Source organism: Solea senegalensis, linkage group LG2 (assembly GCF_019176455.1).
Source record: "Solea senegalensis isolate Sse05_10M linkage group LG2, IFAPA_SoseM_1, whole genome shotgun sequence".
Taxonomy (NCBI): Eukaryota; Metazoa; Chordata; class Actinopteri; order Pleuronectiformes; family Soleidae; genus Solea; species Solea senegalensis.
Window position 1 is genome coordinate 23,321,539 of NC_058022.1, and position 23,068 is coordinate 23,344,606.

Consider the following 23,068-nt stretch of genomic DNA (forward strand, 5'->3'; position numbering starts at 1 on the left):
CTGTCATTCAGTGAATTCTGATGTTCTATGTAGGACAAACTCACTGAGTATTTCAAGAGAATGAACTACACTCTTTGTGTTTGCTCTTATAGATACATGGCTTCTTTATTATCAGTTAAATGGTGCATGACTTACCTCCACCTCCCCCCTCCTTCACCACACCAGACTGGGAGGCATGGCTGCGGGAGCCCCGCCCACAAGAGTGTCCTGACCAATGAGGAGCCACGACCTCTGTAGACACGGAGCCACACTTCAACACGGTCTCCGGAGCGGAGTGAGTGTATGAGTGAATGAGTGAGTGTGACCGATCTGATCTGCCAACGGGACAAGAATTCAGAGCGACAACAATCTGGAGGAGTGGACGAGCGTTTCCACGCCGGAGGAGACTTTTCTGCTCCGTGTCTGGATCCTGAGCGGCTCTGACAGCTGGAACCCTCCTCCCTCTGTGAGTGTGTATGTGTGTGTGTGCAAGTAAGTGCTTTGATTAGAGATCAGGGATCAACACAGTCTGAGGGGGACCATAATCCAAGAGAAATCACTTTGAACCCATTTGTCTTCAAGCACCCACAGCATGCTGGGAATATGCCCTGTGACCCAATTTGACCTCCTCATCAGATCCATCAACCACTCACATTTATTTCATCTTTCTTTCTTTTGTAAAAAAATATATAAATATTTAAATTGATTTTTGACAATTCATTTGATCATGTTTATTTAATTTAATCAGCACTCGGTAAAATACTTTCTTAATAATCATAATATAGATTTTCTTTTTTATAAGGCTTTCCAAGCTAAAAAAAAAAAAAAAGTAGTCAAGTGTATTGTTTGTCACTGTAGTGGCTGAAAATCAGAACATGGAGTATCAGTGTCTGCTGAAGCTATGAACTCTGTGTTTCACTGTGCTTCACTTTGACCCATGTGGACAGCCTTTATGTTCTGCTGTGTACACTGTGTGTGTGTGTGTGTGTGTGTGTGTGTGAGAGAGAGTGAGAGGGAGTAGCAGGTGGATCATTGCTCATGTCATGAACCCCCCCATGTCATGGAGGCTTTGTTCTGCAGACACAGTGTGTGTGTGTGTGTGTGTGTGTGTGTGTGTGCGTGTGTGTGTGTGTACGTCTGGCATAAACTCTGACCTTTTGAGGACCAGTAGTCCAAAAAACTGATCCTAATGAGGCAGAACCTCATTTCTGAGAAACTGTTAGTTTAGGCATGTTCTCCCCATGTGTGTGGGTTTGCTCCGGGTTCTCCGATTTCCTCCCACTGTCTGAAAACATGCAGATTTGGGGATAAGGCAAATTGGAGAGTCTAAATGGACCATATGTGTGAGTGTGAGACTGGATGGTTATTAGTCTCTATATGTGGCCCTGTGATGGACTGGCGACCTGTCCAGGATGTACCCCGTCTTTTTCATGTCACCAGTGGCCCCCATGACCCTCATGAGGAGGATAAAGTGGTAGACAATAAGTGAGTGTTCAGTTGTTTTCACTTTATTTGTCACTATTGAATTTTAACACAGAGATAAAAAAAATATGTCATGCTTCACTCAGTTTCAGACAAAAATGATAGTATTCATAATATCATAATATTTTACATATTATATATTGCTGAAAGAACAGAAAAAAAACGTAAATGTAAAGGAAAGAAATCATAACATTTATTTTTGGTACCAGTGTTAAACTGTGTGATATAAGAAAAGTAGGTTTTCTATAATAAAATGATTAAGGGAATATTAGGTTTTAGAATGTTGGTGTGATACAGCACACGCACACACACACACACACACAGCAGGAGCCTCAATGTAATGACCACTGTGTCACCACTTACAATTCTAAATGAAGCATTGTGCTACAGAGATGCTCATAAATCATATTCTCCAGGCCGAAGGGGAGCATTATTGTTTGGTGCAGAGCCTCGGAAAAAATAAAATAAAGTACCATTATATTAATATATTTTCATTAAAAATTGGATGCAAACAGTTTTTCCTATAATAGCACATTCATATGTCTCATTACAATTGTATTTTGATTATTATATATTTATTGGATCAGCCTTTTTTTTTCTTTTTTCTTTTTTTTAATATTTTTACAGATTTCTCTGGACAAAAACAGCCTGAACCAAAAAAGGAGATTCAGTGCTTGTCTGGAAACAAGCACACAAACACTTTCTGTTCAATATCATTTGTTATCATTTAGATCTTTTACTAATTATTTGAATAAAACCAAAAAAAAAATCAAATTTACAATGTTTTAAAATACAATAACATGTTATTAAAAACAAACCTTTTATTATCGATAATCAACAAAGGAACCTAATAGACACTAATTACTGTATTATTATTATCATTATTATTAAAAATACATAACAACAACAACAACAACAATAATAATAATAATGATAATAATAATATTATACTAAGAAGAATTATATCCTTTTATTATTATATTTTACATACTTGTGTATTTTATATTACATTTGTTTGTGTTAAAATACACATTAAAAGGATAAATAAATTTATGGACAATACAAATCTAACCTGAAGTGACAATACCAGCCGCCTTTAAATAGAATCAGGTTATTTTTTTTCTTTCCACATGCAAACCAGTTTGTTCATTTAAATTACAAACTACATATATATATATATATACATATATATATATATATATATATATATACATATACATTTTTTTATTTTATTTTTTTTTAAAGTCCACAACCTCAGATAATATCGAATAAAGCTTTTTTTAATCAGGCTTCAGACAACGCAAAGAACAAAGAACAAAGAACAGCATCTTCATCATGAATGCTGAATGGTAAACATTAATCTCAGTAATATATAGATTCATATTTATCATTCAGTTTAATCTTTATCAAATCAGTGTGAGCTTTCTCATCATCCCATTTTTATTTTTCTCATTCAGTTTTGCGAATTTCTCTGTCAGACATTTACTGTAGCAATATATACTGTGATGTGTGCGTTCTTGGATGTGCACCTTTGTGAGGACCAAAAGAAAACATATGAAGAGGGATTGAGGACATTTTGGAAAAGTGAGGACATTTTGTCTGGTCCTCACAATGGGTTAAGACCTGGTTTTAGGGTTAGGGTTAGAATTAGGTTTAGGTTAAAGGCTAGGGCTAGGCATTTAGTTGTTATGTTTAAGTTTAGGGTAAGGGGCTAGAGAATGCATTATGTCTATCAGTGTCCTGCGAATGCTGCATGAGAGTGTGTGTGTGTGTGTTGCACACTGTCATGCTGGCAGCAAACCTCACTTCTGAACCCAATGCGTGGTTAGCAGAGGAGATGCCTGGTGTCTGTAATTGTGTGCGAAGTGCGTGTGTAGTCTGATGTGTTGGTCTTTGAGGTACTCTTAAATCAGCATCACAATAGCTACTCAAACTTGGTAAAAGCGCATAATGAAGAAGAAGAAGGGGGGATTCTGCAGGAAGCTGCAGGTTGTGTGTGTGTGCGCAGCTCTGTAGCTGTCCATGTCCAGTATGGCCCCACAGCAGGGCCTCATACTGCTGCGTGGCACTTTGTTGAAGTCATTCTGCTTTTTACGATTCCATAAAAAATTGTTTCTTAAATTCCATTTTTTCCAATTAAATTTACCCCAATTCTGTTATTTTACACTATTGTACCAGCAAACCATGAGTCTTAAAATGTGATTGAATAAAATGCCATTAAGCAAGTTATTTATGCTGCTATGTGCTTTAAGTCCAAAATACATAACATTATACAAAACATTTTATTTTATCAAATTTTTTTACTTCTTGTTTTCGGGCCACACGGTGGTGTAGTGGTTAGCACTCTCGCCTTGCAGCGAGAAGAACACGGTTGGAACAAGGGCCTTTCTGCATGGAGTTTGCATGTTCTCCCCGTGTGTGCGTGGGTTCTCTCCGGGTTCTCCGGCTTCCTCCCACAGTCCAAAAACATGCAATGTGGGGATTAGGTGAATTGGACACTCTAAATTGACCATAGGAGTGAGTCTGAGAGTGAATGGTTGTTTGTCTCTAGCTGTGTGTGTGTGGCCCTGCGATGGACTGGCGAACTGTCCAGGGTGTTCCCCGCCTATCGCCCGATGTAGCTGGGATTGGCACAGCACCCCCCGCGACCCTCTGGTGGAGGATAAAGCGGTTAGATGATGACTGACTGACTTCTTGTTTTCAAGAATCCACTAGAAACGGTCATAGATTCTTTATTTTTTCTGGAAGAATGTCTGACTGGGTTAAGTGAACACAGGCGCAACTGCTCTCTGCCTCTCGGCCTCCTGAATTTGTTCTCTTGTCGACAACCTCTGAGACTTGTTTCGATCTACTCTATCCTATGTCCTATTACAAACGCATTCTCTTGCCTCTTACCTGGTTCTTTACCGGCTTGCCGCAGCTACTGCTGTTTCTGGAGAAGGTGTTTGGTTGTTTCGCCACCGGGGTAACGATGTGGATGGACGTCCTGCCTGTGTGGATTATTGTCGTCTGGATCCTCCATCCAGCCACGACGCTTCCAACACCCCAGTACTAGGCAGCAGAACTACCGACTACGATCTCACGAAGAGCCCCCACCGGCACTTCACCTGCACCCGGACATCATATACTTTCCTTGCCGAATGTAAATCCACCGTTGGTCCGGACGCACCGTTGGTCCCTCTGGTCCTCCACCCCTTGACCCACAAGAAAATCCATGGGACGGACTGTTAGCCACAGCTAGTTAGCTAGCTTAGCCAAGTCGGCTAGTGGCTCACCTGGCACAGCCAGCCTCTCCATCGGGTTGTTTAATGTCCGCTCTTTGACCAACAAGTGTTCTCTCCTCCACGACATCCTTGAAGACCGTAAGTTGGACTTTCCGTCTTACTGAGACTTGGCAACAGCCCAATGATTATTCACAATTAAATTAATGTATCCCACCTGGGTTTGTTTACATCTGCAAATCTCACACTAAAGGCAGGGGTGGTGGTCTCGCAATACTCCACCACAGGAAGTGGAAGTTATCCCCAGTGACTCTCCCTCTGATCACTTCCTTTGACTGTAAGGCCCTTCAAATTAAAGGTCCAACACCCACCATCCTTGCCACAGTTTACCTCCCTAGGACTTTTTTGATTAACTTTCTCTGCTCCTCACGTTTTTATCTGCCCTGTCCCCTAATGTAATTATGCTGGGAGATTTTAATATTCATATGGACATTATTAACAACACAACTACAAAGGACTTCATTTCACACCTGGACAGTTTTGGTTTTCAGCAATATATTGATTTCCCCACTTATTCAAAGGGACACACTGTTGGCCTGATCAGATTAGACCTAAAACAATTAATCAATTACTAATAGAGTTGTTCTGATTCTGATACCAGTATCGGAAATGATGTCACGTGCGTCCTTTCCCGGTCACTCGTCATGGAAACATGAAGCTCTGCCAGTGCTGCGGTGTTTGGACCAGAGTCAAAACAAACGTACAAGCTGAAAAACGAAATAATTGATGATTTGTAAATCATAACCTGCTGGAATGCAAAGTACATATGACAGCGCAGGGATGATGAGACGGACACAAGTCCCGGAACACATACAGAAAATGGTGCTGAACAACAACCCGTGCCCACTTACAAATGTGAATTCTAACAAGTGAGAAAATGTGTTAATTGACGAACAGAAATTAAATCCGCTCTTGAAATTACAGATAAAAGCCTTCTATTTTTTTATAACTCAATAGAAATTAATTATTTATTTAAACTTAAAACTGTTTAATTAATTAATGCACAACGTGTCAGGCTTTTGTGCTCATGTGGACAGAACACGATGAAGTTTCTCCGTGTCATCAACTCTTTTTTTTTTTTTATAAAGAACTGAAGCATTTATTGCAGTCAGGTCGAGGATATTACAAAACACTGCCACTGGTCATCTTCCTTTGTTTTGACCTGGTAGACACTTTTCAGCACCTATGAGGTGAACAGCTTTCGTCAAAATCACCAACGACCTCTTTAAGGGAGCTGACTCTGGACTCCTCACCATCCTCATCCTCCTTGATCTCACTGCAGCATTTGACACCATCTACCACCCCATCCTCCTGGACAGACTCACTTCACTCCGTTTCTCTGGCACCTGTCTCACCTGGTTCCCTCTTCCGTCTTTCCGACCGCTTCCACTTTATTCAAGCACTACAGATCCCAATCCTCCCTGGGCACATGTGGTGTTCAGCAGGGCTCTGTCCTTGGCCCCAATTCATTATTTATCTCCTCCTCATCTGCCATATTTTCAGAAAGTTCAAGATCTCCTTCCACTGCTATGCAGAAGTCCAATCCTGACTCTCCTCTAACTTCCTCAAACTCAACAACAATAAAACGGAGGTCCCACTCATTGGAATCGCACCTTGATTACTGCATCTCTCTCCTCTTTGGTCTCCCGCACAAATCCCTCCGAAAACTGGTCCAAAACTCGGCAGCCCGCATCATCAGTAGAACCTCCTCCATGGAGCACATCACACCTGTCCTCCAACAACCTTACTGGCTCCCTGTCATGTACCAAATTCAATACAAGATCCTCCTTCTCATCTTCAAAACTCTCCACAATCTATCCCCCTCCTACTTTTCTGACCTCCTTCATCCCCACACTCCCTCTTGTTCTCTCAGATCCTCAACTGCTCCCCAACTCACTACACCCTCTGCCCATATCGTCACCATGGGATCCAGGGCTTTCAGCCACTCTGCCCCCGCCTAGGGAACTCTCTCCCACACGACATCACAATATTGACTCCTTTCACACCTTTAAATCAAGACTCAAAACCCAATTGCCTTCTCCCTCTGACCCCTCCATAATTAAAATATTGCCTGTATTTTTTATTGTGTTTTTCTGTTTTTAATCATGTACTGAGTGCTTTGAAAGGCACCTTTAAATTAAATGTATTTTATTATTATTATTATTATGTTATGAGTATATATAATAATATTATTTCATTCATAATATTTAGTTATTGTAAATATGAAATATTTATTTCAAATGAACAATGGCTGTGTTCACCTCATGTCAGTCAGAATGGTGTGACAGCATGCACCCTGATCCCAAGGAAGGAAGCTAAATGGAACTCATCCATTATCCATCATTCATTATTATTTACAGCTGTTTTTCAACTGTGAGTTGTCAAATGGAAGCTGTGCTGAGGGGCCATTGAGTTTATTATTATTATTATTATTATTATTATTATTATTGTTATTATTATCATCATTATTATTATTATTATTGTTGTTACTGTATTGTTGTTGTTGTCACTGGTATTATTTAAATCAGTGTGCAGAGAGTACACCTCATGTTAAAAGTATATTGGTCTCGTTTATGTCATATGTTTTGAAATAATAGACAGAAGCAGAGGCTGGTGTATGCACAGTATGTGAGGAGCACAGATGACTGGATGCAGATTTTCAGTAAATGTCCACACTGCAGGACACATGCTCCTCCATGTCACACAGTCTGGATCTTGCTGTTAATCATATGTTGCTCTCCTGTCTTCAGATGTCAGGTCTGGTCACAATCTTGTGATTTACTGATATTTAGCTAATGTCAACATCCCTGTTAACTGTGAGTTGTTCTCGTGCTGTAGTTTTTAATCTATTTTGGAAGATAAAGCGGTAGAAGATGGATAGATGGAAATGAAATGATTGAGGTTTAGTTGCCTTTAATACCTTTGAGATAATCAAAAAAACATATTATTATTTTGTTTTACCTTTTACCAGACAATTTAAATGTTAAATACTTTCCATATATATAGAATCTGATAAAATTCAATTCAAAGTTCTAGACAATTTCAAATTCACTGTAAATGCATATAAGAAAATTCAATGCAACAGAGCTCAATATATACGGTTGAAAAAGTGATAAAAGAGATAAATAACATCACACACAATACCAACATATGCCTATTAAAAATAAACAAATATTGTATGTTTCTGCACATAGTTTATTGTATTTGTAACTGGGTATAAAACTGATTACACCAGATTATAAATCTCTTTTGCAGCAGTGTCCTGGTCAAGACAGGCAGTAGTACATACAGGTTAGAACATGGATAAAACCAATTCAATTATACAGAATACTCAGTACAAAAAAAAGTAATATTAATATAATATCCATCTACTACTAAAATCAGCTAAAAAAAAGCTAAATCAGCTAAATTTAGCTGTTGGCCGTATGTTTCTGCTTCCAGATCATTTAACAATAGTTTAAAAGTGTCCAATGAGACCAGATCCTTTTCAGACAATTTTGTTGCTTGTTTCGAGAATGCCTTTTTCCTAATTCAGTACGGACCCTTGGAATTGACAAGAAGTATCCTGGGAGTCCTGGGACCAAAGACAACTCTACATGATTACCTGGGTTGTGTGGTTTTTAATGCAAAGTTCAGTGCAGTGATTCATTAGTTAAATACTTTCCATTATTACCTTCTATATTTTGTATGACAAAACCTTTGTATGCATGATGTTTCTTACTGTTGTTTTATTAACCAAATATCTGAAAGATATGTATAATACCTCACATACACTTCCATGCCTGTACTGACATGGCTTGTTAGCATTCAGCCGAGGTCTTCAGCGAGCCTGGGAAAGGGAGGCAGAGTCTGCACAGTTTTTCTTTGATGGTCTCCTTTGAAGTCCCGTTTGGGTTTTTTTACAACATGTATAATTCATGCTGTAGTCCTCATCATAGTAGTAGTTTTAATAGTAAGCACTCAGGCAACATTCAGATTTGTCTGTGAATGAAAGTAAAAACATGAGTCATTCCAAGCTTTAGAATGCCAGGGCCCAATTTAAATTCTGAAGATCTTCTGCGACCCACAAACCTTTAATCACAACTCTTATTAAATGATAGGGCCCAAATGGTGACTGGTGCAAAGGCCCTATTGTATCTGCCCTGGTTATCATATTTTTCTTTCTTAGCCACTCAGTAGTAGCCTGGCTAACACATCTAAATCTCATTTGAGATTGAGTATGAGTCTGGAAAGGGTGTAGTCACCTCCCACCTTCAAGAGGCGTGACCAACGCATGTAGATGAAAATGCCTCTGTATGCAATTGATAGATGTACAACCAATCAGGCCAATGATGCAGATGATGTATGCAGAGCAATACAAATGTCAACAAACGTGTTTTTGTAGTTTTCTAGGAGCAATGGCTACCGCGTTATGGCGTCTATTGGCTTTTGCCCAGGGGAGCTGTGGGGAGCAAACCCCTTAAAAGGAAGCAACAGCCAAATCGAAAGACAGCTGCTCTAACGATAGTAGTTGTTGCAACAGCATGTGAAAAAAATAAATAACCGTTATGAACGCCGTTAAAATGGATTTGCGTTAACGCCGTTAATACCGCGTTAAACTGACAGCACTAACATAGTAACATAAGTAACATAAATACTAACATAATACTTATTTTCTGTACTTAAGTAGAATTTTCACATATCTGTACTTTACTTTGTTATTTATATTTCAGACAACTTTTACTGCATTTCCTAAATACGATGTGCTTTTACTCCAATACATTTCCCTTAATCAACGTTGTTACACAAAATAAAAGTTGAGTTGGTGACGTAATGTCTGTTTGTTGTCACTAGTTGTTTTTAGCGGCACCAGCTGTTAGCTGCAGATTTCGGCCCCAAGTGGACTTTACCATGTTCAACACCAATGCTCTAGACTCCCGGTTTCTGTTGTACACTCCGGACGCTGGGTTTCAGCTCTCAGCTGTCAGCTGAGCGGCCAACCGGTGAGCACCAGGAAAACCAGGAGATCATTGTTGACTTCAGGAAGCACAGCACCCCCTAGCCCCCCTTCACATCAATGGCGAGTGTGTGGAGGGGGTCCACACCTTCCGGTTTCTCGGTGTCCTCATATCTGCCAACTTTTCCTAGACAGAGTACATCACGGCAGTCATCAAGAAGGCTCAGCAGCAGCTACACTTCCTGAGAGTCCTCAGGAAGCACAACCTGAACTCCAACCTGCAGCTGACCCTCTACTGCTCATCCATCGAGAGCCTGCTGACGTACTGTATCACAGTATGGTACGGCAGCTGCACCATTGCGAACAGGGAGAGGCTCCAGAGAGTAGTAAAGGCAGCACAGAAGATCATTGGCTGCCCTCTCCCCTCCCTGATGGACATTTACACCTCCCTCTGCCTCAGCACAGCTGAAACTATCACCAAAGACTAGCTTTGACCTTTTTGACCTGTTCTCAGGGAGGCGCTACAGGTGCACCAGGACAAAAGCCAACAGATTTAAAAACAGCTTCTTCCCAAAAGCAATAACCACCCTGAACTCTAACATGCACTGATTTTATAGTCCCACTACTAAATACCTTACCTACTGTGTAATACATAACAATGTACAATATCCCACACCATAACGTGCAATATAACACTGTATATAACACTGTAAATGTTCATACGTCTCAGGACTGTGCATTTAGTTTTTGTTTAAATTGTATATGTTTACGCTGTTTGCGCTGTTATTGGAGTTGCATTTAATCTTATTGTACATGTGTTTAATGACATTAAAGGCATTCTATTCTATTCTAGTCTAGTCTTTAGAGATTCCAAAACAGTATCCTTGCCAAACGTGACTGCAAAGCCAAATTAAATACTGACAATGCTCTTTGATCTGTATGCAGGTTACTGCGGCAACCATGGTAGTGACCAAATGTAGATTTGTAGGAATAGTATGCAGCAGGCTTCCGCCCTGTCTGTCCATGATGATAGCCCAAAGCCACTCACTTCTCCACCTACTGACAACAGGACATACACGTTCATTCATACACATTCAGTAACAATGTAAATGAAACAATGTCTGGTCGACATCTGCTACCCTCTGACATAACACAGGGCCACACAGCAGCCATTGTGGTTGCTCCACCCCCATGCATGCAGTGTGTGATGGTCCATTCAGTGCTGCTCATTTAATCTTAGAACCACCTCTTCATCATGCTCGACCCTGCACATAATAGTAGAGTTACATCATCTATAAACCCCATGCCAAATTATGAGATATAATGTATGTTGACACCTTTTATTGTTGGTTCTCAGACTCAGATTTCCAAATGGTCAGATAACATAAATACGGACCACTTACAATACATTTTAGCATTTTTACCCTCAGATCAGCATAAACTACAGCATCAGCCATGAGAAGCATGTCATTTTTGATTACTTGCTTGGTGAGTCCCTAGGAACCGCAATGTTGGCAACCTATGATGCGGCAAAAATGAAAGGGCCCTGTCAGAGTTCACTGTGCTCTTTAAATCCAAGGAGCGTTGCTGGAAAGTGTCACGTTAGCATAACATTAGCAATGGTTAATGATGTGAAATGCTGTGTTAATGCTGCTGTGCAAACTTGGATGTTAGTTAGACTAGAGTCCATTATTTACAGAGAGTTAACCACAAAACCTGTTGCCTGTGGTTTCGTAACAGTGATTCACCTCCATCATCTCTCTGGATCTGTGGGCATCTTGTAAAAAGGTCTCCTGGTCATCCCAGTGCCACAATAGCTAACTACAATCTTCACTTTTATGATGAAAACAGCATGTGGTGCATGTGTAGTAATATTTTCAGTTCACTGTGAAACTGCAGTGGGTCAGAGGTCATCAGTTAAGGAGATGATCTTTGCTGCATCCTGAAGACACATTTATATTCACATGTGTAGCAAGAAACTTGACTTGAACTTAGAGCTGAACGTTTGGGATTGAATCTCTCAGCACAAATGTTAATATCAGGTCTGAACAGGATTTTAATGATGACGGAGCCTTAATCTGGTCATATCAGTCCTGAAGACAGTCCATTAACAACTCCCACCCCTCCCCCCCACTCCCACCCCACACACACCTGAGAGGAAACACTATTCACAGGTTGCTGCATGTCTGAATATCAAGTTGCCTTTAGCCTCCAAATAACATTGCCCAGCAGTCAACTGTCCAAACAGGGATTCCTGTGCATGCACACTCACATGTAAGTGTTGCATCTTATCGTTATTATCAAACTGTATCTGTTGGTGCTGAAGTAGTTCAGTAGAAAAGAAAAAGTACTTGACACAAAGAAGGACAGATTCGTCATGCATGTATGTGTCGATGCACTGTTTATCTATCTGAATCTATCCAGGTGTTATTTTGCTTATCTCTGGTGATGAATCCGGTGTTGAAGCTTCACATTCTACATTAACATAAGAAAACACAGTAGAGATAGTATCCGTCTGGTTCCAAGGTGCAGTGTGAGACACCTGTAGCACTGAAACCAGACCTGAGTGTCCATGTCTGTGGGATGAAAAGCACATGGCAGAGGTTAGATAGCTGTCACAGCTCTCTTTACTCACCTCACAGCAGGCTTTCTGTTCTTAACCAGATGGGGAAGTCTGATTTAAATGTAATATACCACCTGTTTCTGATTTTAGCCCGATGAAACGGTCACTCCATGGAAATATCAGGAAATAACACTGTGCCATGTGAAAAACTGTGTCACAGTGGTGCAGAGGTCACTTTTAACACCATGACATGAAAGTTCAAAGTTTTAGATGTAGCTTTAAAAAAAAAAAAGTCACATGGTGGAGTAGTGGCTAGTACTGTTACCTCACAGCAAGAAGGTCCGGGTTTCCGACCTGGTCCGATTAAGGGCCTTTCTGTGTGGAGTTTGAATGTTTTTCTCTGGGTTCTCCAGTTTCCTCCCACAGTCCAAAAACATGCATACATGTTGGCCCTGTGATGGACTGGTGGCCTATCCACGGTGTGACCCCCCCCTTTATCCTGTGTCAGCTGGGATTGTCTCCAGCGGTCCCACAACCCTCATGTCGACAATAAAGTGGCAGAAACGAACTGAATGAATGACTGGATGTAACCGCCTTGTCTAATGTGTGAACTTTGCTCCAGTGTTGCACAGTATTTGATGTAAGGAGGCAACTTAAAGGGGTAGTTCAGGAATTTTGGAATGTGGTTGTAAGGTTGCACCGACACCAAGTCGGCACTGACTGCACTGTGTGCCTCATCTGTGCAGAGAACCAATTGTACATGCTGACGCTCACTCTCACTGAAAACATAGTGGTCAGTGGGTATATACAGAAAAACAGATTTGAATCGTTTATCAAAATTAAATCAATGCCTGTTTAATTCTGTAATATCTTTTCTTTCTTTAAAATGTTTGTTATCTTGTGGCCAAAAGGAGAAACCACACCTCTCTGTATACATTTGAAATGAAATAACTTTAAATATATATCGGAAGGGGTGTGACTTATTCTGTTATCATTTCTTGTCCTTACACTATCATATTTCCATCATCTGTTTTTATTGTTGTTTCTTTTCTTTTTGAAATAACAGTTTGCAGTGCAGTTGCAGTCAATACAGTTTCATCTTTGCATAGTCCATTTTAGTCAGGAGAATACATTTCGTTGTAATATTTAATTTTTTGATTTCATATCCTGAAAAATATGCCACTAACGCCTACAGCACACAATCATAACTGTTGTTAGCGAGTCCATTGTTTGTGGAATTTACACAACAAACTGCAGAAGTTGATTTATATTTACTGCTTCAGAAATTGTGCGACGTTTCTTTTATTTGTGGGAAATGTCTGTGTCAAACAAAGAGTATGTTCCCCCTGTTGCTGCTACACACAGACGGACAAGGACAGAGCCGCAGAGCTGCGTCACTCAGGGGTCCCGAACACAAGATGACCTCTGTGCAGAGAGTTGAAGATTGCATATGAACATGTAAGTTACATGTTTTTTGTCAGTGCTTACATTTAACACCATTATTAATATACATTTATTTACAGTGTGTTATGTGTATGGTTATGTAAACCCTCACTTTCTGTCATTCCTAATAATACAGACTTATTCAATTCTAAATTGTATTTGGAACACCAGCAATTGCCATCATTTATAAAGTAATATTTGTTTATTAATCTAATCTTTTCACTCTTTCCATTAGGAGAAAATTCAACTTTTCAGGCACACCAAGTTTTGGAGCAGTTTTTTCTGCGGGACCCCAGTTTGATATTTGATGTAATGCACCATTAACCTGATTTACCTGAACTGTCCCTCAGGGTGGACTGCCATGGTGCATCTGCATGCGTTTACCATTGTGTTATTTCAACATATTATCATTACAGTTTTGTATTTATGTTGTTTTAGAATAAAGTTGTATACAGTGACCCTTTTCTACTTGCAATATTTTTGAAATCCAAAATATCATTTTAACATACTAAATGTGGCCCGCCACGAGAAAACCAACAAGTCGGCCCAGCACAAGTCGAGAAAACAAAGAAGAGATTTTCGTATTTTACAGAATATGCAAATAAGTTGAAATTTTGAAGAAGCCACTAAATGCATCAAATCACAGTATTGTGTGTCTTAAAACAATAAACTTTGTAGGTGAATTTTTATTTTTACAATTTAATTTAACACTACTTAATATGCAGCGGCTTACTGCTGCTTAAAAAAGCTCTGTGTGAACCTCTTATTAACCTCCTATCTTCTTAAGGAGTGAGTTTTCATTAATGTCTTTAATCTGCGCTACATTAGTGTTCATTCAAAGTCACATACAGGGATTAAAAAATAATTTCATGCTAAATGCTATCTTTTAAGAATGTAATGTGGCTACATTGCTATTAGCTAGCTCAGTATTCTCATTTTAAAATCCAAATGATATGCACATCGAAACTTCTGTTAATAACAAACCAACCTAATGTGTGAATGACACAGCATGGTATGAAGTATTGACTGTGATGCTAAAGATTTAGCATCACAGTCAATGCTTAGATCTAGCTGAGAGTTAGCACATCATCAGCCTATACAGCAACAGACTGATCCATCCACACTACACTACAGAGCCACTTAAATGTATTTTATTTTATTTTATTTGAACATATTTATAAATATGTATCTATATTTGATCCTTCTAACTCAGTACAGTATATTACCTTTTTGTTTTTAATTTTTATGAAATTTATATTGATATTTCATTTTATTTTTCTCTGGGAACCCCCTGGGACCTCTTCATAGAACCCTCGGAGTCCCTAGACCTGTTATTGATAACCATTGTTCAAACTACCATAATAGTTTCTGTCCTGTGGGCTAACACATATCACATGTCACTGACAGCTGGATGGAAATAACACTTTCAGAATCTGTAAATAACTCAAAATCCGGAGATAATCTGGAGACTTGATCATGATCTTCAAATACTCTGATTACATGAATGACAATATAAACACATAAGCTGCTAACAAAGAAATTGATCCAAGTGAATAAATAATAGCTTTATTTTGTTTAAAAATTGTTTACAGACAGTTACAGACAGACTTTTATTTTATTATTATTTATTACAAATGACTTTTATATTGTCAGATGAGACAGGGCTTGATTTTACTGTGCATTTCCCTACTAATAATAACAATTTGAAAGGTAATATCCGGCTCCAACCAACGCACTTCAAAAATGTAAACTGCTGAAAACACTGAAGGCTTTTGATAAGAGGTACAATCATTTACTTCATCCATCCATCCATTATCTACCGCTTTATCCTCCACCGGAGGGCAGCGGGGGGGTGCTGTGCCAATCTCAGCTGACTGAGGGCGATAGGCGGGTGTACTCTGCGTATACTCTGGACAGTTCGCCAGTCCATTGCAGGGCCACATAGAGACAAACAACCATTCACTCTCACATTCACACCTATGGTCAATTTAGAGTAACCAATTTACCTAATACCCATATTGTATATTTTTGGACTGTGGGAGGAAGCCGGAGAGCCCGGAGAAAACCCCACACACACACGGGGAGAACGGGCAAACTCCATGAAGAAAGGCCCTTGTTCCAACCGGGGCTCCAACCCGGGTCTGCAAAGGCAAGAGTCCTAACCACTACACCAACCATGTGGCCCTACAATCATTCACTTTTGCATTTTAAATGTTGTACCATGCTCCCTGCTTCCTCTGGCACTGGGTAGATACTAGAGTGGCCATCACAGTCACTTGACTTGAACTCTATTGAAAATCTCAGGTGGGATTTGAAAAAGCCAATTGGAGCACGCAAACCCAAGAATATTTGTGAACGGCAGGCCTTTGCCCATGAGGAATTGGCTAAGATTCCTCAGGAATGCTGACAGAAGCTAATGCCTGGCTATGCATCACGTTTGCAGCAGGTCATAACAGCAAGTCAGTCATTAAAAGTGGCATTTTGTGATGAATTTGGAGAAACCATTTATAATATTAGTTGTGTTGAGCTATTTAAACTGTTAATGAAACCACATGGGACCTGCACAATTTGCCCTTTCTGTTTTTTCATATAAAAAACGGTACAAAAATAGAGCTTTTTTTACGTCAAGAGTTTTCAGTATCTTTTAAGTATAAAAGGTTCTCTTTTTTTTAAATTCGGGCAAGTGAGAGTAGTCGGAAGAAATCGCGGGATGAGATTACCGATTACCCACTTCAAGCCCATGCCCACTTAGTACCCAGGTAGCCTGGAAAGTTTACTAAGTATGCATGGGCTTGAAGTGGGTAAACACGGATGGGGCCACCATGTTACCACAGACAACCCTGCTTGGGACCCATATGTCAGTCAGCCCATATATAACCCTTATGAATCCATGTTTGCCCACATTGACATACTGGCTTGGAATACACAAAGAAGAAGAAAGAAATGTTGATTGATTTAAAGGTCACGGGATAGTGACAAAGTGAGCAAAGGAGTAAAAAAATTATTCAATCTGTATTAATGTCACCATTAGATCTTATTGTCTTACACAATAGACCTTTAATATTGTGGTTTATGGGTGTGAATGGTACATGTATTGTTAATTGTTGAATTTGGTTTTCTGGGGTAACATAGCAACACAAGTATATGGACATGTGTGAAAGGTCCAGTTCAGCACTCAGTTCAGTTATGCTTCCGTCTCCTAACAGGCAGCCTGACTAAAACACTGGCCTTCTTCTTGACTCTGTGGTTTCAAAAATATCCAGCGACATAGAGCATGCCCTTGTTCATTCTTCTAATCCAAATATTAGTCAGGGAGCTGGAGAGATAAATGTGTGACTGTGTGTGAGACTTTAGTTTATGTGCACAGAGTATGAACCTGTGTAGAATATTTAGGTAGCTCTTTGTGAGCTGCCCATTGACTTTGCTGGAATATAATGAGCCCATCCAGTTTTCAATAGGGCCTTCAATGCATCTGGCTGTGCTGGCGAAAAAGGCCACAAAGGATTGGAGTCAAGTGGATGTGACAAATGCTCAGATGGCTCCATTTGTTTTCTCCCCTGTCAGTGCAGTTTGTTGTCTACAGGAAAAGCTCTCCCATGTATCCTGGCTGCTGAATGAGCCTGTGGGCTCACAGTGGGCCTGTTCAGGCCTTACTTTACCTGCAGGGTGATAGATGACACTGGTCTCAGCCACTGCTGTGTGCTTATTTTTTTTCAATTCTGGACATTGCCTGGGGCGACCATCCTTCTATTCTCCGAGGTAGACAAGAATGAAGCAATTTCCAACCATGGGAACGTTCTTTAATTAATCTCCGGATTATTATGTCACCAAACCAAATGAGCATCCATCACTGTGTTCTTTTGATGCTGAAGTCCCATTACCAAGCCAAAGCCTAATTCAAAAAACAGTCTTTATGGAGGTTCTATAATATAAATATGCTTAAATGGCAACTGAATTGCCTTCATTTGTTAGTGAGCTTGATTGGTATTACATTAATTACTACTGAGATTGTGTACTGTAATCTACTCTACTTGAGTGATATCAAAACTGAGGCAAACATAATTGAGAACACTCACATGATTGCCATGCCAGACAGGTAACATTATGGTTGCATGAAGTTACTGAGTATAAGAGAGATTTTCTTGGAATTAAAAACATTTAGCTTCAGCTCAACACTTCTTCTTTTTTTTGCCACGACAAAGCAGCTTTCTCACTTTTTGTGTCTACCGATGTGTTCGAGTGAAACGTATGAACTTGTTCATTTTGACATGCATGTTGTCATGTTATTATATACTTGTTTGTGTTTGACTTTGCAGGTGAGTGGTGAAGCTGCATATGTGAAATTGTAATCAGCTGTGATGGAGCTCTGGCCTGCAGTGGCCTGGCTCCTGCTGCTCATCGTCATCTTGGATCTTCTGAAAAGCTGCCACGGCAGAGACTTCACTGAGCAGGACCTAATATTCCTTTACCCCTCAAGTGAGTGAGAACCTACAAACAGCACACACCATTACAGTTTACTGCTGGGATTCATACTCATCAGCCTGGCGTAAAAATATCTGCCAAATCAAATATGTAGATCACTGTGGTCCGCTGTGGCGACCTCTACAGAGGGAGTAGCCAAAAAAAAAGTTATTAAAAAAAGTTTTTTTTAATCCAATTAAATAAAAGAAGTGAATGAAGTGATTTAAGTTCTCTTAATCTGTGGCAGATAAGGGTTCAAAGTTAAACAGATCTCCACATAGACATCTGGAGGATTGGCTTGAGCACAGGTAAACACAGTATTAGCTGAACAAGCTCAGTTTCAAAAATGCAAACGCAGATGGGGAATATGTTAGGATGTGCCTGTAATTTATGACACTAAATGCTTTCATGCTTTTGCCATTTTGCAGGTACTCCATTTCCTGGTGGATTCAAGTGTTTCACCTGTGAAGATGAACAGGATAACTTTGAGTGCAATCGTTGGGCACCAGATGTTTACTGTCCACGTGGTAAGACTCTTACTGGACATTCACTGGATTTTCTTGTTAGGGATTTTTAGGTTGCTTTTTTTATTGATACATTGTCCTATAATAACATGGCTATAATTTAAATTAAGTCATTTGAGAGACATTGGCACATCTGCAGCCCCACACCTACACCATTTCTTCTCTATTTATTTTGACCAATCACAGGACAGGTCAGAGACAGAGGGTTCTCCCAGTGTACACTGCAAAAATCCTTAAAAGGTGGGTCTAAAAGAGCAATTAAAGACATGATACATTATAAATCAGCAGAGTTTCAGAGATGAGATATTGTCTGTTTTTTGTTGAGTATAATATTAACACACCTCTTGAGCTGTGATGCAAAAACATCAATATTTTAACAACCTTTTAATGAAATTCAGTTTACCAGCAATCCTGCCTACTGCAGCTTTAATATAAAACATATCTTACTCATTCTGAACGCAACAATTACCATTCTTAAATTATTCTAAAGTGATTATATAATTGCATATTAAGCTTATCTAGTAATATTATTCACTGATCCAGGTCCAGCTGGCTCGGTTCTCTGTCACTAACCGTCCTCCTCTAGCCACACCTCCAGAGACACAGCAGTGTGGGGCGGTTTACTTTTCAGAATAAAAGATCCCATGTTGACACCACATCCTACTTCACTTTATTACATCACAGAAAGAGTCCTCGCGAGTGCAGCATGCTCCTGTTTGTTCAGTCGGTAGTAATACTGCTCTGTTTGTTGTTTTTACAACATTTACAGTGTATGTCCATGTGAGAAGAACCTCAAAAAAACCTTGTTTCGCAACTCCAGCTGTGCAGCTGTGTGGAAGCTGGACACTGTATATATATATATATATATATATATATATATATATATATATATATATATATACACATAAATATATGTATATATATTTATATATATATATATACATATATATGTATACATATATGTATATACATATATATAGATATATAGATATATACACTACTCTATACTGCTGTAATATATCTATTTTCTACATGGTACTGTGTGTAAGTTAGATATTTCAAATGTGAATATATATATGCATTTATTAAAAGTACTTTATATGTTCATTTATCAACACTCGGTAATGAGGCTTACGCACTTGGCGCCACCCGCCATTCAAACAGTAGAAGAAGGAAGTACGCTGCTGTTCCAATTGAAGATATCGCCATGGGAGGGGCGAGTTTGACGGATAAAATAAATTAATGATGTTTTCTCAGTTTTGTGGAAGATCACTTGGAAAATCTTTCGCTGGTTGGCAGCAACAGGAGCCATTTTTTTTTATCCTCCACCTCCAGGTGCTAACGTGACATGTTGCTGCTCATGTTGGTTGTTGTTGCTACTGTTCCTTTAATAAAAACTGTGTCCCAGTGAAGTAAATCAGCCTCACATTGGTGCTGCAGAAGAACTGACTGAAGCTCTGGCCTCACTCACAAAAAGACCACATCCTTATTTGTAAAACTCCAAAATGGAATGGAACACTGTGTTCAAAGGTGATTTTTAATGGAAAGTTGGGGGGGAAAAAAAATCCCTCATTTAAATGCAGTTACTTCTATGTCTTCCAGAAGCCAAATACTGCTACACCCGCCACATTATAGATGTGAAAGGTGTCAGTTTGTCAGTGACCAAACGCTGTGCGGCTCTGGATGACTGTCTTGCCACAGGATGCAGTGAAATGGATCATGAAGGAAAAAAGGTAGAGAGTCCCAGAATATGAACCAACAGGACCCGTGTTTGAGAGAAATCTGTCCCTACTTGCAAACATTTTAAATAACTTCAGGATAAAAATATTTTACCTGGATGTATCTAACTATTTACCATTTTTATTGTTTCACTATTTTTACAGTTTTACTTTTAGCATGTCTTACTGTTTTATGTTTTTCACCTTGTTGTTGTAAATCACTTTGGTCAACTATGTTAATGTAATGTGCTTCAGAAATTACATTAACTTGAATATTATACACGGAGCCCCTCTAGGAAATAATTTTGTGTGAACTTTTGCAAAAAGTTTTTGAGTTCTATCGCAATAACTTTGTGTTTCCTGCCAATACTTTTCCGTTCCCTCCCAGGTGTCTCAGGTAGCCCTGCCAGGCTGCGCATGTTCCCCATGCCTGAGCTCTGGGTAGCACCGGGGAGGGAAAACTATTGCAAGGGAATGCAAAAAGTTTCTTGACCCTACGGGGGCTCCGTAATTATAGCATGTTAGCACTGTGTTGTGAAACCCTTTTTTGTTTTGTGTGTCTCTCTGATCAGGTGTGCACAGCCTGCTGTGAAGGAAACATTTGTAACTTACCGGTTCCACGGAACGAAACAGACAGTATCTTTTCCACCAGATCACCTCACAGCGGCAGCACTGAGCGGCTGTCACACAGTCAAGCACAGACTTTCTCAATCACCGTTGCTCTCCTGATCATTTTAAGGGGAGTTTGAAACCTGAAGACAAGGATGTGCTGACAATTGGACCACATACATTTTGGTTTAAAGGAAGCTCTGTCATGAGGCAGTACAGTGATACAAGCTGTATATAAAGCACACTGCCAAAAGAATGAGCACTTACCACAAGAATAAGAGTTTAACTTGTAGGTTATTAAAACACTTTACAATAAGGGTACATTAAGTGTGGTCCGTGAGCGACCCCTAGTGGTCTGCGAGGTGACAAGCAACTAACATATCATGTTTTAAAATTTAAAATGTCAACCCTAACCAAACCCAATTTCAGTGTTTCAATATCATGTGTTGTTTTCAATATCAAATCAAGTAGTTTAGGAGGTTTGTGAACCCTTGAAGTTGGCATGTTGTTTTTTTGAGTTAGGTGGTCCATGAGTGTTTTCTTATGGGTTAAGTGGTCCTTGGTCTTAAAAAGTTTGAGAAACACATCACTATAGTTTTTGCCATTAACCCATTCACACCCCTTTACTCAGTGCATGTATCTGCAGTGCACTTTCTATCACACATCTGCCATACCCATTCAAACACTGATGACAGCCATCAGGAGCAATGTGGGGTTAAGTGTCTTGCCCCAGGACACCTTATGTAGACTAGGGGGTGGAAATCTAACCCACAATCTTCAATTTGAAAGACGATTTGCTCTACCACTGGTGCACTGTCGATATGGGTGCTCAGGCAACAACACGTGCAGTATTAAAAATATGTGTAGTTCAGTCTCAGTGTTCTTTATCATTTCATCAGCACAGTTTCTCTTTGCCAAACCCTCAATGGTCATGATTTTCTGCTTTATGTATAAATGTAAAGGATCTTTGTGAAGAAATAATGTGACGGTTGTGTATTTTAAAGCTTATGCGGTATTTTCTTTTGTTTTTATGAGCCACAAGTATGATTAATGCAGTGGGACTGGTTCAAGTGAAGGGACTGTCTTTTTTTATTTCATTTTATTTTTTTAAATGTAGGATTTGATGTTGCACGTGTGAGTCCATAATCCATGTTCTATGTGAATCAATGCATGTACATTTAGAGTATTTATTTTTATATCAACTGTTGTTGTGAGGAATGTGAGACTTTGGGGTTTGAGTGTTACAGAGTTCAGATTAGGGCATCAATGACTTCTCATTTTTTCAGATCGACTTATCCGTCAATAAAGTCGAAGTCGAGTCGACAAGTCATTTGATGACATCATCACATTGACACAGCGGAGGAGCACAGCTGTACAACAATGATGATTATTCTCTGTATGTGTAGTAAAGGGCACTTTCAAAAAAAAAAGAAATCAACAGACCTTCTCAAAGACATTTAAACAAAACAAAACACAGGCTAATACCTTGAATTTTGAGGTAGTTTCACACAGAGAGGAAAAAACAACGCGACTTGTCGACTCGTCACACGACTTGTGCCACTACCATTGATGTGTTGACACATCGGTTTTTCTGTTCAGATCATAACAAAGAATTCCACTTCATTTTCTCCACTTGTTGAATTCCATAAAATGTTTTTGTAATTACTTTGCTAAAAAAACATTACATGTACATGTACAGATTGTGCACGTCTGAGGCCACTGTAATTGTAACTCTAACAAGCTATTTCAGTGTCCATATTTTACAGCATGCTGCCCTCCATGGTTAGAAATTAATGTAATCAATATAAACTCTTCCTCTGCACTATCCTAATCCTGTGTCTTCCACTTTGTATTAATCATGACAGAGATATGAGAGTCACGTGATCAGCTGGACAAGATAGAAGCCTAGGCTGTCAGCTCCCGGCCCAGCATCGATAAATTGTTGATTTTTCTGCAGATACGAGTTTCGACTTTGACTTTTTGACACATCGCTGGCCTTGAAGAGGGGATCGAGGGCTCCAGCGCTGCTCAGTTTCTCACACACTTGTTTCCCAAATGGTTCCCCGGTCTCT

At 39.6% G+C, this 23,068-nt stretch overlaps 1 protein-coding gene across 2 annotated transcripts; it reads left to right on the top strand.

Annotated features, from left to right (window-relative positions):
- The first annotated feature begins 256 nt into the window (after positions 1-256).
- Positions 257-22,827, top strand: LOC122785355 (ly6/PLAUR domain-containing protein 6-like). Of its 2 annotated transcripts, XM_044051122.1 has the most exons (6): positions 257-445; positions 18,001-18,160; positions 18,574-18,672; positions 18,856-18,909; positions 20,272-20,402; positions 20,960-22,827. In XM_044051122.1, the coding sequence occupies exons 2-6, from the start codon at positions 18,043-18,045 to the stop codon at positions 21,134-21,136; spliced, it is 579 nt and encodes a 192-aa protein (XP_043907057.1). In that variant the 5' UTR covers positions 257-445; positions 18,001-18,042; the 3' UTR covers positions 21,137-22,827. The 2 variants fall into 2 exon arrangements, with proteins under 2 accessions (XP_043907057.1, XP_043907063.1); XM_044051128.1 differs by lacking the exon at positions 18,856-18,909.
- Positions 22,828-23,068: the final 241 nt, after the last annotated feature.

Excerpts from the sequence above, each read along its gene's own strand:
- LOC122785355 (XM_044051122.1), top strand. The coding sequence starts at position 18,043 with ATGGAGCTCTGGCCTGCAGTGGCCTGGCTCCTGCTGCTCATCGTCATC. Across the intron at positions 18,910-20,271 it reads ACTGCAAAAATCCTTAAAAG|AAGCCAAATACTGCTACACC; the intron begins GTGGGTCTAAAA and ends TATGTCTTCCAG. Across the intron at positions 20,403-20,959 it reads TGGATCATGAAGGAAAAAAG|GTGTGCACAGCCTGCTGTGA; the intron begins GTAGAGAGTCCC and ends CTCTCTGATCAG.